General features: G+C 38.5%; 1 protein-coding gene across 3 annotated transcripts in view; it reads right to left on the reverse strand.

Annotated features, from left to right (window-relative positions):
• Positions 1 to 444: 444 nt before the first annotated feature.
• Positions 445 to 15,309, reverse strand: part of znf143a (zinc finger protein 143a) — a 46,021-nt gene continuing 31,156 nt past the window's right edge. Inside the window, exons 15-16 of one of the 3 annotated variants that reach the window (XM_081359457.1) lie at positions 3,095 to 3,205; positions 445 to 1,429 (exon numbers count right to left, since the gene is read on the reverse strand). In XM_081359457.1, coding sequence (XP_081215583.1) covers positions 1,346 to 1,429; positions 3,095 to 3,205 — 195 coding nt within the window. In that variant the 3' untranslated portion in view covers positions 445 to 1,345. The remainder of the gene's footprint in view (positions 1,430 to 3,094; positions 3,206 to 15,309) is intronic. The other 2 variants (XM_081359458.1, XM_081359459.1) reach the window with 2 other exon arrangements.

Here is a 15,309-nt window from a genome sequence, read left to right on the forward strand (position 1 = left end):
ATACTTTGATGATTTTTCATCATCTTATCTCCCCGGGGCAAAAAGCTATAAAAAAAACCCCTGCAACCTAACCCATACAAATGACTTAATCTATAAATATAGAAATTAAAGAAGAAGTGTCAGATGTTATCTATTGTGTCAAGCCATGTGTAATTTAAGACATCTAAAAACGCTTTCCTGGATTGTCCGCACCACATCACAGGCAGAAAATGCCACAGCAACTAGTTCGTTCTGGGGAAACACTACTTCTACTTATAGCCCTGAAAAACAGGTCTTATAAATGACCCAAACAAGAAACAACCGTAGGAATGAAGTCAGAAGAGTACAAGGAGGAAGTTCTAATGTTTCATAAAAAGTCTTAAGAATTTCAAGTGCTAAGACTCCGCTGATAATCTTTTGGCATCAAGTCATCTAACAAACAAGTTCTACAGACTACATTGTTTTCCAGTGATTTCATTTTCATAATCTTCACAGTTTTACAATATAATTTCAATCACACAGGCCGTTGTTTCTTAACCATGTTTCTTCTAGATAAACAAGCTAATTTTTTGCTCATGTATCTTACATTTTAAAATAACTGCAAGTAAATTGTATAGTAAACAAAAGCTGTGAACATGAATATTTCTTGCAGTTTGCACAAGTTTAAAAGAATAGAATATTTTTTACCAATTCATTCCCTTTCAACTTGACATGACAGTTCCTCATATTAAACATTCATTATGTATGCGTTTCCTGGTGAAATTAAAATTCCTGCCTCCACCAGTCTTGAAAGACTGTATGGATGATTTGCTATTGCCCAACTTCACTGCAGCCTTTACTTTTTCATCTGTCAAAACTATTTTTTGCCCCCCCCAAAAAGATATATTTTTATTTTTGAACTATTTGGCCTTATCTTATACTATATGTATCTGAGACTAGTCAAAATGCTTGTTTTACATTTTCTAATTTACTACAAAATAGTTCAGCTTGACACTTGGGTAACACTTTTACACTTTAACATACGAAAAATGTATTAGTAGTTGCATTAGGTATGTTGCTTTAAAGACATAATGGCACAAACCTTGTGCTCTTCAAGGGAAGAGAGAACATTTGGAGTCGAATCAATGTCGTAAACGAGAAATCATCACGACACACTAAACATCCCCTTCATCTCTTTTTATTTAAAAAATGCAAACAGGTGTCCGCCTTTTAGATATCTATTTCAATGTGAACAAATCTGTTAAAAATGCTTTCATAGTGCACAGTGTAACCTCTGTACAATTGTGGTGAAAGGGTAATTACAAAAGTTCATCATTTGTTCATCATTGGAATCACTAGTTACACTGAATACTGAAGGTGAAGGTAGTTAATTGGCCAGTCCTGTTGTTTCTCCTCCCTGTAATGATGACGCTATCCTCAGAGCCTCTTCCAGTGAAGTCTGTTCGTTGAGCTACAAGATAGAATACAACAATAATATATGGGTCATTGACGAATAAGGTTTTTAAAAGTGTAAAAAAATAGAATGGGGATATAACTATATTTGAAACCATTTTTTAAGTTTACCTAGGTGTTAACAATAAGATTGTGTGGTTTGTACAATCAATTAACCCAATCAATTTTACAAGATGGAAAAAATGTCACCAAAAATGTCATTCGATTTAACCACTGATTTGAAAGTTAAAAACTGATTTGACATTGATGTTGAGATAGTATATAGTGTGTACCACAGAATAAATATAAAAAAAAAAAAACATCACTTATCTCATAAATGTAATCATTTATTGGACTACTTTAAACACTCCAACATATTCAAGTAAAATATTGCACAGGGAAAGGAGAAAAGGGGAAATGTAAAAAAAAGAGCCTTATCTGCGTTATATTTGTCTTATTGTAGTTCCTTTAGTTATTAAAAACAATATTATTCCATTTAAATATTTACTATATCGGTTTTACCAAATGACCTTTTGACACTTCAAAATCTTTAAAATACCTTTATATGTAGTAAAATATAATTAAAACCTTTTGGATTCAGTAAAAGAGATCAAGTTGTACTACCTTACATACTTTGGATGTTATATATTTGTTTTTTTATTATTATTAAGGACAAAAAAAATGACCCGTCACGTCATTGACCCATATACATATGCCCAGCTATACAGTTAAAAATCAAGGTCAAAAATTGCATTGGAAAAATAAAAGCGAGTGAAACCAACAACCACGACTTTCAGACTCAATTTGTTTCCTTCAGCTCAACTTTCATGGAATTGAATGCACAGGATAGTGGGATATCAGTCGCTTTGCCATAACAATTTGTCCCTTATCAAAGTCATTCAGATCTTTATTCCTGCATCTCTCCTGTATCCAACACGTTGATTACGAGATCTGATAGTTTGCTTACCATCTAATCCACCCAGACCTTAATATATAGCCTTGTTAGGAGATGATCAACAATATTCGCTTCACCTGTGACTGGTTATAATGGTTTGGCTCATCAGTGTATCTGTGCTACCTTCAAAACTCAGATGAAGGAATCTCAGTAGTCAGGATGTGACAGCTTTTGGACGCAGTCTGTATGATTCTTAAAAATATTAGGGATCATAAACTTGCCAACTTTGTAAATGGTTACCAGACTTTGGTTCCAAACACAACTAAAGGCTAATTCACACTGCACCGACAGACACGACCAGCGCCAACAGACACTTCATCAGGTTTTGCCAGATCAGTGTGTCGGCGTCCGTTGGCGCTGGTGGATTGTTTTAACAATTAAACATGTTCAATTGCCCTTTGTCGGGTTGTGGAAAGTCTGAGAAGTGATGTACTAAAATCTGGTGATTGTCCACGTTGGTCGGTGTCTAAATTCATGCAGAAACATGCACTTGCTTGTTGCAAATGAAAATAATGTTTTAAAAATGTTTGATATTCTCCGACTGGATGAAATCATAGTCTTAACCTACAACATCATGGTCTGTGGCTATCATATGCGAATTGGTCAACTCCAACTGCCTAAAATCTGCAGATTGGCTGTAACTTTAAGCAACTAGCATCAACTCCTCCAACTGTAAATCAGGCAAAACTCTGGGCAAAAGTCATGTAGTGTATTCCAGCCTCATTCTACCTGAACAGCAATCTGTGTGCCGTTAGAAGTAGCCAGAAGTGTAATTGGGTGTGCTGATAACCCATCCTGTATGTTCCTGCAAGATGTTAAATCTGGCATCATAATAGTCATCTGAAGAAAACAGAAAAAAATACATAAAATTATTTCCTATGATCAGTTTATTGAGTGCTGCACGGGTGATGTATTATTATTATAGTGGGCCAAAACCTGGAAAAGAGTTAGCATTTTAGCAGTTCTAGTTCCATCGTCCTGAAGTCAATGGGTTTTTAGTGTGGTGATATTAAGATATTTTAACGTTTTATTCAACAACATAAAAATACATCAGCAATGTCCCCTTGTGAATTTTTTAAAGCTTTTACTTGTCTTGAAAAATGCGGTTGCTAACAAGTGGCTAAATGGGACCACAAAGGTTGTAGGGGACATTAAACATCATCAGTCGAACAGGTAAACTCGTCTACTCACTAGTCAGTCTACTTTCAAAGCCTCGTTGTGTTTATAATCACGCTCTTGCAAATTATTCAAGTCAAGTCAAGTCAACTTTATTTATATAGCGCTTTTCACAATACATATTGTATCAAAGCAGCTTCACAGTATTAAATAAAATAGTACATCAGTGTTTGTTTCTAGTGTAAAACGTCCACGTTTGGTAATGCTCATCAATAGTATTGTTGATTGATTAATTAAATTAAGTATCCCCAACTGAGCAAGCCAAAGGCAACAGTGGCAAGGAACCGAAAAACTCCATCAGGTGACCTAATGGAGAGAAAAAAAAAACCTTGGGAGAACCCAGGCTCAGTAATGCAAATTATTAGGGGCCAAGCACCGAAGGTGCGGAGGCACCTATTGTATCTGTTCCGTTTCTTATTATTATTATTATTAGGGGCCAAGCACCGAAGGTGCGGAGGCACCTATTGTTTCTGTTCGCGTTCTTATTATTATTAGGGGCCAAGCACCGAAGGTGCGGAGGCACCTATTGTATCCGTTCGCGTTCTTATTATTATTATTCTTCTTCTTCTTCTTCCGCTCTGGGAGTCTATGGCAGCCCATAGAACCGATTGCGGGAAAGTTGTTTTGGTTTGACATTCTGATAGAGGACAGTCCCAACATTAAGTACACCAATTTTGGTGTGTCTAAGTCATTCCCTCTAGCGCCACCACCTGTCCAAAGTTTCACTTTTACTTTGCTAATAACTTTTGAACCGTAAGGCCAATCAGCGAAATCCTTTTTTCCTCTGATTCCTGAGCTCATGACGATTCGATTGCACCCTATATCGTCATTTTCCGTCATAAAAACATGGCCGCCATTTTGAATTTTCCTAAAAAGGTACTTTTTCGAACTCGTCCTAGACGGTTTGTCCGATTTGTACCAAAATTGAACCAGATCATCTTCAGGCAGTGCTGACCAAAAGTTATGGAATTCAAATTGATTCGTCAAACCGTTTTCGATAAACGCTCGAACAAATTTTACGTAGCGCTTGCAAAAACAGTCGTAAGGCTGTATCTCCGCAACGCTTTATCGTATTCAGACCAAACTTGGTACATGTACTCACAAGCATGACCTGAGGCTACATGCTGCGTTTCGGCACAGCGCCACCTACAGGTCCGGAGATATGAAAAATGGCAATTTTTGCTTATAACTTCTGAACAGTTTGTCCAAAAATCATAAAATTGGTCTTGATAGATTCAGGGCGTCATGCCGAGTCGACTGATATCCAATTTTGCCATATCGGCCAATTTGACTGTCGGCCATTTTGAATTTTGTGCTAAAATGCTGTATTTTAACAACGCATGAACGGATTGTTACGAAACTTGGTATGGGTCATCAGCACGATGTCCTGAAGGAGTGTGAGAAGTTTCGAAACAGCGCCACCTAGTGGTGAATTTTTTTTTTAAAATGCTTATAACTTTGGGTGTGATCGACTTATTTTCACGAAACTCATCTCATTGGACTCCTGAATCGTTGCCGAGTCCAACGATACCAAACATGTTAGGTTTCGCCTAACGGTTTGTGTAGCATTGTGATTTAGCGCTTAAAAAACATTAGGCTATATCTTCGAAACCGTTTGTCCGATTGAGACGAAACCACCGTCAGAAGTTTGCAATCATAGCTTGTTAACTATACGCTAATACCCAAATGTGAAAATATTGATGTTTAGGGGTAGTAATATTCAATCAAAGTCATGTGTCAGCCATTTTTTACGTGTTTTTTCATATAAATGTCTATAACTCCGAAGCAAATTGAGATTTTTGCACCAAAATCGACACATATATGTATGGGCTCACTCTGATGACACATAAAAAAAATGGTGGGACTGAGCCTCTTGGTGGCGCTATAATAGAACAAAACATGAAATTCCCATTGATTTCAATAGAGTTTTGTGAAATAAAATGCTATACTAAACAAATGCATTGGTGTAATATTACGAAACTCAGAATGTGCCTTCAGCACCATCCCCTGAAGGTACTCAAAATATTTCGAAACAGCGCCACCTAGTGGTCAAAAGTTATAATAAAATTTCCAAAAAGGCTAATAACTTTTGAATAAATCTGTCTATTGAAATGCCACTGGTCTTAATAGATTCCTTGGGTCAAGCCGAGAACATAGATACCAAGTTTTCCTTATTTGGCCGAACTTCCTGTCCGCCATCTTGATGTTCAGTCAAAACCTACTTTTTCGAACTCCTCCTAGACCGTTTGTCCGATTTTCACCAAAATCGAATCGTATCATCTCCAGACCGTGCCGACTAAAAGTTATGGATTTCGTGTCGATAGACGAAACCGTTTTCGTATAGCGCAGCAGCAAAGTTGAGGCATGATGCTAATAGCACTATTCAGGCTTTATCTCTGCAATGCCTTGACATATTGACACCAAACTTTGTATGTGTCATTGTCACTTCACTCTGACCACATCACATCAGTTTTGTAACTGCGCCACCTATTGGTCGAAAGTGATAATCCATAAAATCATATTTTTAATTATTGTTTCTATGATTTTTCAGGCATTTTGCATAAAATCCTCTTTAAAGTCTATAATTGCTCATTGTTGCAGTTGGTCTGACACTTTCAGACATGTTGGCATGTCTTGTCGTCTTATTCTGCTTGGCCCCGGTAATTGCTGCTTGCAGCTATATTTATTATTAGGGGCCAAGCACCGAAGGTGCGGAGGCACCTATTGTATCCGTTCGCGTTCTTATTATTATTATTCTTCTTCTTCTTCTTCTTCTTCCGCTCTTGGAGTCTATGGCAGCCCATAGAACCGATTGCGGGAAAGTTGTTTTGGTTTGACATTCTGATAGAGGACAGTCCCAACATTAAATACACCAATTTTTGTGTTTCTAAGTCATTCCCTCTAGCGCCACCACCTGTCCAAAGTTTCACTTTTATCTTGCTAATAACTTTTGAACCGTAAGGCCAATCAACAAAATTCTTTTTTCATCTGATTCCTGAGCTCATGCCGATTCGATTGCATCCTATTACTTAATTTTCCGTAATAAAAATATGGCCGCCATTTTGAATCATTCGAAAAACCTACTTTTTCGAACTCGTCCTAGACGGTTTGTCCGATTTGCACGAAAATTGAACCAGATCATCTTCAGGGAGTGCTGACAAAAAGTTATGGAATTCAAATTGATTCGTCAAACCGTTTTCGATAAACGCTCGAACAAATTTTACGTAGCACCTGCAAAAACAGTCGTAAGGCTGTATCTCCGCAACGGTTTATCGTATTCAGACCAAACTTGGTACATGTCATCACAAGCATGACCTGAGGCTACATGCTGCGTTTCGGCGCAGCGCCACCTACTGGTCCGGAGATATGAAAAATGGCTATTTTTGCTTATAACTTCTGAACTGTTTGTCCAAAAATCATAAAATTGGTCTCGTTAGATTCAGGGCAACATGCTGAGTCGACTGATATCCAATTTTACCATATCGGCCATTTTGACTGTCGGCCATTTTGAATTATGTGCTAAAATGCTGTATTTTAGGAACGCATTAACGGATTGTTACAAAACTTGGCATGGGTCATCAGCACGATGTCCTGAAGGAGCGTGAGAAGTTTCGAAACAGCGCCACCTAGTGGTGAAATTTTTTTTTCAAACGCTTATAACTTTGGGTTTGGTCGACTTATTTTCACAAGACTCATCTAATTAGACTCCTGAAACCTTGCCGAGTCCTACGATACCAAACATGCTAGGTTTCGCCTTACGGTTTGTGTAGCGTTGTGATTTAGCGCTTAAAAAACATTAGGCTATATCTTCGAAACCGCTTGTCCGATCGAGACGAAACCACCGTCAGAAGTTTGGAAACATAGGTCGATAGCTATACGCCAATGCCCAAATGCGAAAATATTGATGTTTAGGGGTAGTAAAATTCAAACAAAGTCATGTGTCAGTCATTTTTTACGTGTTTTTTCATATAAATGTTTATAACTCTAAAGCAAATTGAGATATTTTCACCAAAACTGACACACATATGTATGGGCTCACTCTGAGGACACGTAAAAAAAAATTGTGGGACTGAGCCTCTTGGTGGCGCTATAATAGAACAAAACATGAAATTCCCATTGACTTCAATACAGTTTTGTGAGATAAAATGCTATTTTCATTCAAAATCTACTTTTTCGAACTCCTCCCACACCGTTTGTCCGATTTTCACCAAAATCGAATCGTATCATCCCCAGACTGTGCCGACTAAAAGTTATGGATTTCGTGTCAATTCACGAAACCGTTTTCGTATAGCGCAGCAGCAAATTTGAGGCATGATGCTAATAGCACTATTCAGGCTTTATCTCTGCAATGCCTTGACATATTGACACCAAACTTTGTATGTGTCATTGTCTCCTCACTCTGACCACATCACATCAGTTTTGTAACTGTGCCACCTATTTGTCGAAAGTGATAATCCATTAAATCATATTTTTAATTACTGTTTCTATGATTTTTCAGCCATTTTGTCTAAAATCCTCTTTAAATGTCTTTAATTGCTCATTGTTGCAGTTGGTCTGACACTTTCAGACATGTCGAAATGTCTTGTCGTCTTATTCTGCTTGGCCCCGGTAATTGCTGCTTGCAGCTATATTTATTATTATTATTATTATTATTATTCCTTCTTCCGACTGGGAGTCTATGGCAGCCCATAGAACCGATCGTGGGAAAGTTATAATGATTTGACATTCTAATAGAGGACAGTCCCAACATTAAATACACCAATTTTGGTGTGTCTAAGTCTTTCCCTCTAGCGCCACCAACTGTCCAAAGTTGCACTCATGTTGATGCTAATAACTTTTGAACCACTAGGGCTAGAAACAAAATTCGTTTTTCCTCTGATTCCTGAGCTCATGACGATTCGAATGCACCATATGACGTCATTTTTCGTCATAAAAATGTTTCCGCCATTTTGAATTTTCCGAAAAACCTACTTTTTCGAACTCCTTCTAGGCCGTTGGTCCAATTTCCACGAAAATTGAATCAGATCATCTTCAGACCATGCCGACAAAAAGTTATGGAATTCGTGTTGATTCGTCAAACCGTTTTCGAATACCGCGCAAACAAATTTTATGTAGCGCTTGCGAAAACAGACACAAGCCTGTATCTCCGCAACGCTTTATCGTATTCAGACCAAACTAAGCACATATCATCACAAGCATGACCTGAGCCTACATGCTGCGTTTCGTCGCAGTGCCACCCTCTGGTCCGGAGATATGAAAAATGGCTTTTTTTGCTTATAACTTCTGAATGGTTTGTCCAAAAATCATAAAAGTGGTCTCGTTAGATTCAAGGGATCATGCTGAGTCGACTGATATCCAATTTTCCCAGATCAGCCATTTTGGCTGTCGGCCATTTTGAATTATGTGCTAAAATGCTGTATTTTAGGAATGCATGAACGTATCGTTATGAAACTCGGTATGGGTCATCAGCACGATGTCCTGAAGGAGCCTGAGAAGTTTCGAAACAGTGCCATCTAGTGGTGAATTTTTTTCCCCAAATGCTTCCAAATGCTTATAACTTTGGGTGTGGTCAACTTATTTTCACAGGACTCATCTCTTTAGACTCCTGAATCGTTGCCGAGTCCAACGATACCAAACATGTTAGGTTTCGCCTTATGGTTTGTGTAGCGTTGTGATTTAGCGCTTAAAAAACATTTGGCTATATCTTTGAAACAGCTTGTCCGATCAAGACGAAACCACCTTCAGAAGTTTGGAAACATAGGTCGATAGCTATACGCCAATGCCCAAATGTGAAAATATTGATGTTTAGGGGTAGTAATATTCAATCAAAGTCATGTGTCAGTCATTTTTTACGTGTTTTTTCATATAAATGTCTATAACTCCGAAGCAAATTGAGATTTTTGCACCAAAATCAACACATAGATGTATGGGCTCACTCTGAGGACACATAAAAAAAATGGTGGGACTGAGCCTCTTGGTGGCGCTATAATAGAACAAAACATGAAATTCCCATTGACTTCAATGCAGTTTTGTGAAATAAAATGCTATACTTAACAAATGCATTGGTGTAATATTACGAAACTCAGAATGTGCCATCAGCACCATCCCCTGAAGGTACCCAACATATTTAGAGACAGCGCCACCTAGTGGTCAAAAGTTATAACAACATTTCCAACACTGCTAATAACTTTTGAATACATCGGCCTATGTAAATGCCACTGGTCTTAATAGATTCCTTGGGTCAAGCCGAGAACATAGATACCAAATTTTCCTTATTTGGTCAAACTTCTTGTCCGCCATCTTGATTTTCATTCAAAACCTACTTTTTCGAACTCCTCCTAGACCGTTTGTCCGATTTTCACCAAAATCGAATCGTATCATCTCCAGACCGTGCCGACTAAAAGTTATGGATTTCGTGTCGACAGACGAAACCGTTTTCGTATAGCGCAGCAGCAAAGTTGAGGCATGATGCTAATAGCACTATTCAGGCTTTATCTCTGCAATGCCTTGACATATTGACACCAAACTTTGTATGTGTCATTGTCACTTCACTCTGACCACATCACATCAGTTTTGTAACTGTGCCACCTATTGGTCGAAAGTGATAATCCATAAAATCATATTTTTAATTATTGTTTCTATGATTTTTCAGGCATTTTGCATAAAATCCTCTTTAAAGTCTATAATTGCTCATTGTTGCAGTTGGTCTGACACTTTCAGACATGTTGGCATGTCTTGTCGTCTTATTCTGCTTGGCCCCGGTAATTGCTGCTTGCAGCTATATTTATTATTATTCTTCTTCCGCCATGGGAGTCTATGGCAGCCCATAGAACCGATTGCGGGAAAGTTGTTTTGGTTTGACATTCTGATAGAGGACAGTCCCAACATTAAATACACCATTTTTTGTGTTTCTAAGTCATTCCCTCTAGCGCCACCACCTGTCCAAAGTTTCACTTTTATTTTGCTAATAACTTTTGAACCGTAAGGCCAATCAACAAAATTCTTTTTTCCTCTTATTTCTGAGCTCATGCCGATTCGATTGCACCCTATGACGTCATTTTCCGTCATATAAATATGGCCGCCATTTTTAATTTTCTGAAAAAGCTACTTTTTCGAACTCGTCCTAGACGGTTTGTCCGATTTGCACGAAAATTGAACCAGATCATCTTCAGGCAGTGCTGACCAAAAGTTATGGAATTCAAATTGATTCGTCAAACCGTTTTCAATAAACGCACGAACAAATTTTACGTAGCGCCTGCAAAAACAGTCGTAAGGCTGTATCTCTGCAACGGTTTATCGTATTCAGACCAAACTTGGTACATGTCATCACAAGCATGACCTGAGGCTACATGCTGCGTTTCGGCGCAGCGCCACCTACTGGTCCGGAGATATGAAAAATGGCTATTTTTGCTTATAACTTCTGAACAGTTTGTCCAAAAATCATAAAATTTGTCTCGTTAGATTCAGGGCGACATGCCGAGTCGACTGATATCCAATTTTACCATATCGGCCATTTTGACTGTCGGCCATTTTGAATTATGTGCTAAAATGCTGTATTTTATGAACGCATGAACGGATTGTTACGAAACTTGGCATGGGTCATCAGCACGATGTCCTGAAGGAGTGTGAGAAGTTTCGAAACAGCGCCACCTAGTGGGGAATTTTTTTTTTCAAATGCTTATAACTTTGGGTGCGGTCGACTTATTTTCACGAGACTCATCTAATTAGACTCCTGAAACCTTGCCGAGTCCTACGATACCAAACATGCTAGGTTTCGCCTTACGGTTTGTGTAGCGTTGTGATTTAGCGCTTAAAAAACATTAGGCTATATCTTCGAAACCGCTTGTCCGATCGAGACGAAACCACCGTCAGAAGTTTGGAAACATAGGTCGATAGCTATATGCCAATGCCCAAATGCGAAAATATTGATGTTTAGGGGTAGTAAAATTCAAACAAAGTCATGTGTCAGTCATTTTTTACGTGTTTTTTCATATAAATGTTTATAACTCTAAAGCAAATTGAGATATTTTCACCAAAACTGACACACATATGTATGGGCTCACTCTGAGGACACGTAAAAAAAATTGTGGGACTGAGCCTCTTGGTGGCGCTATAATAGAACAAAACATGAAATTCCCATTGACTTCAATACAGTTTTGTGAGATAAAATGCTATTTTCATTCAAAACATACTTTTTCGAACTCCTCCCACACCGTTTGTCCGATTTTCACCAAAATCGAATCGTATCATCCCCAGACTGTGCCGACTAAAAGTTATGGATTTCGTGTCAATTGACGAAACCGTTTTCGTATAGCGCAGCAGCAAATTTGAGGCATGATGCTAATAGCACTATTCAGGCTTTATCTCTGCAATGCCTTGACATATTGACACCAAACTTTGTATGTGTCATTGTCTCCTCACTCTGACCACATCACATCAGTTTTGTAACTGTGCCACCTATTTGTCGAAAGTGATAATCCATTAAATCATATTTTTAATTACTGTTTCTATGATTTTTCAGCCATTTCGTCTAAAATCCTCTTTAAATGTCTTTAATTGCTCATTGTTGCAGTTGGTCTGACACTTTCAGACATGTCGGCATGTCTTGTCGTCTTATTCTGCTTGGCCCCGGTAATTGCTGCTTGCAGCTATATTTATTATTATTATTATTAGGGGCCAAGCACCGAAGGTGCGGAGGCACCTATTGTTTTCGTTCGCGTTCTTATTATTATTATTATTATTATTATTATTCTTCATTGTTCCGACTGGGAGTCTATGGCAGCCCATAGAACCGATTGTGGGAAAGTTGTAATGGTTTGACATTCTGATAGAGGACAGTCCCAACATTAAATATACCAATTTTGGTGTGTCTAAGTCATTCCCTCTAGCGCCACCAACTGTCCAAAGTTTCACTCATGTTTCTGCTAATAACTTTTGAACCACAATGGCTAGAAACAAAATTCTTTTTTCCTCTGATTCGTGAGCTCATGGCGATTCGATTGCACCCTATGGCATCATTTTCCGTCATTATAATTTTTCCGCCATTTTGAATTTTCCGAAAAAGCTACTTTTTCGAACTCCTCCTAGGCCGTCGCTCCAATTTCCACGAAAATTGAATCAGATCATCTTCAGACCATGCCGACAAAAAGTTATGGAATTCGTGTTGATTCGTCGAACCGTTCTCGAATACCGCGCAAACAAATTTTATGTAGCGCTTGCGGAAATAGACACAAGCCAGTATCTCCTCAACACTTTATCATATTCAGACCAAACTTGGTACATGTCATCACAAGCATGACCTGAGGCTACATGCTGCGTTTCGGCGCAGCGCCACCTACTGGTCCGGAGATATGAAAAATGGCTATTTTTGCTTATAACTTCTGAACAGTTTGTCCAAAAATCATAAAAGTGGTCTCGTTAGATTCAGGGCGTCATGCTGAGTCGACTGATATCCAATTTTCCCCGATCAGCCATTTTGGCTGTCGGCCATTTTGAATTATGTGCTAAAATGCTGTATTTTAGGAATGCATGAACGTATCGTTACGAAACTCGGTATGGGTCATCAGCATGATGTCCTGAAGGAGCCTGAGAAGTTTCGAAACAGTGCCATCTAGTGGTGAATTTTTTTCCCCAAATACTTCCAAATGCTTCTAACTTTGGGTGTGGTCAACTTATTTTCACAGGACTCATCTCTTTAGACTCCTGAATCGTTGCCGAGTCCAACGATACCAAACATGTTAGGTTTTGCCTTATGGTTTGTGTAGCGTTGTGATTTAGCGCTTAAAAAACATTTGGCTATATCTTTGAAACCGCTTGTCCGATCGAGACGAAACCACCTTCAGAAGTTTGGAAACATAGGTCGATAGCTATACGCCAATGCCCAAATACGAAAATATTGATAGTAAGGGGTAGTAAAATCCAATCAAAGTCATGTGTCAGTCATTTTTTACGTGTTTTTTCATATAAATGTCTATAACTCCAAAGCGAATTGAGATATTTTCACCAAAATTGACACAAATATGCATGGGCTCACTCTGAGGACACATTAAAAAAATGGTGGGACTGAGCCTCTTGGTGGCGATATAAAAGAACAAAACATGAAATTCCCATTGACTTCAATACAGTTTTGTGAATTAAAATGCTATACTAAACAAATGCATTGGTGTAATATTACGAAACTCAGAATGTGCCATCAGCACCATCCCCTGAAGGTACCCAAAATATTTCGAGAGAGCGCCACCTAGTGATCAAATGTTATGACAAAATTTCCAAAAAGGCTAATAAATTTTGAATAAATCTGGCTTTTGAAATGCCACTGGTCTTAATAGATTCCTTCGGTCAAGCCGAGAACATAGATACCAAGTTTTCCTTATTTGGCCAAACTTCCTGTCCGCCATCTTGATTTTCAGTCAAAACCTACTTTTTCGAACTCCTCCTAGACCGTTTGTCCAATTTTCACCAAAATCGAATCGTATCATCTCCAGACTATGCTGAATAAAAGTTATGGATTTCGTGTCAATAGACGAAACCGTTTTCGTATAGCGTAGCAGCAAAGTTGAGGCATGATGCTAAAAGCACTATTCAGGCTTTATCTCTGCAATGCCTTGACATATTGACACCAAACTTTGTATGCGTCATTGTCACTTCACTCTGACCACATCACATCACTTTTGTAACTGCGCCACCTATTGGTCGAAAGTGATAATCCATTAAATCATATTTTAAATGACTTTTTATATGATTTTTCAGCCATTTCATCTAAAATCCTCTTAAAATGTATTTAACTGCTCATTGTTCCAGTTGGTCTGACACTTTCAGCCATGTTGGCATATCCTGTCGTCTGCTTGCGCTTGGCCCCGATAATTGCTGCTTGCAGCTATATTTATTAGGGGCCAAGCACCGAAGGTGCGGAGGCACCTATTGTTTTCGTTCGCGTTCTTATTATTATTATTATTATTATTATTATTCTTCATTGTTCCGACTGGGAGTCTATGGCAGCCCATAGAACCGATTGCGGGAAAGTTGTAATGGTTTGACATTCTGATAGAGGACAGTCCCAACATTAAATACACCAATTTTGGTGTGTCTAAGTCATTCCCTCTAGCGCCACCAACTGTCCAAATTTCACTCATGTTTCTGCTAATAACTTTTGAACCACAAGGGCTAGAAACAAAATTCTTTTTTCCTCTGATTTCTGAGCTCAGGGCGATTCGATTGCACCCTATGACGTCATTTTTCGTCATAATAATTTTTCCGCCATTTTGAATTTTCCGAAAAACCTACTTTTTCAAACTCCTCCTAGGCCGTTGCTCCAATTTCCACGAAAATTGAATCAGATCATCATCAGACCATGCCGACAAAAAGTTATGGAATTCGTGTTGATTCATCAAACCGTTCTCGAATACCGCGCAAACAAATTTTACGTAGCGCTTGCGAAAACAGACACAAGCCAGTATCTCCTCAACACTTTATCATATTAAGACCAAACTTGGTACATCTCATCACAAGCATGACCTGAGGCAACATGCTGCGTTTCGGCACAGTGCCACCTACTGGTCCGGAGATATGAAAAATGGCTATTTTTGCTTATAACTTCTGAATGGTTTGTCCAAAAATCATAAAAGTGGTCTCGTTAGATTCAGGGCATCATGCTGAGTCGACTGATATCCAATTTTCCCCGATCAGCCATTTTGGCTGTCGGCCATTTTGAATTATGTGCTAAAATGCTGTATTTTATGAACGCGTGAATGTATCGTTACAAAACTCGG

The sequence above is a fragment of the Scardinius erythrophthalmus genome (assembly GCF_964197995.2).
Source record: "Scardinius erythrophthalmus genome assembly, chromosome: 2".
NCBI lineage: Eukaryota > Metazoa > Chordata > Actinopteri > Cypriniformes > Leuciscidae > Scardinius > Scardinius erythrophthalmus.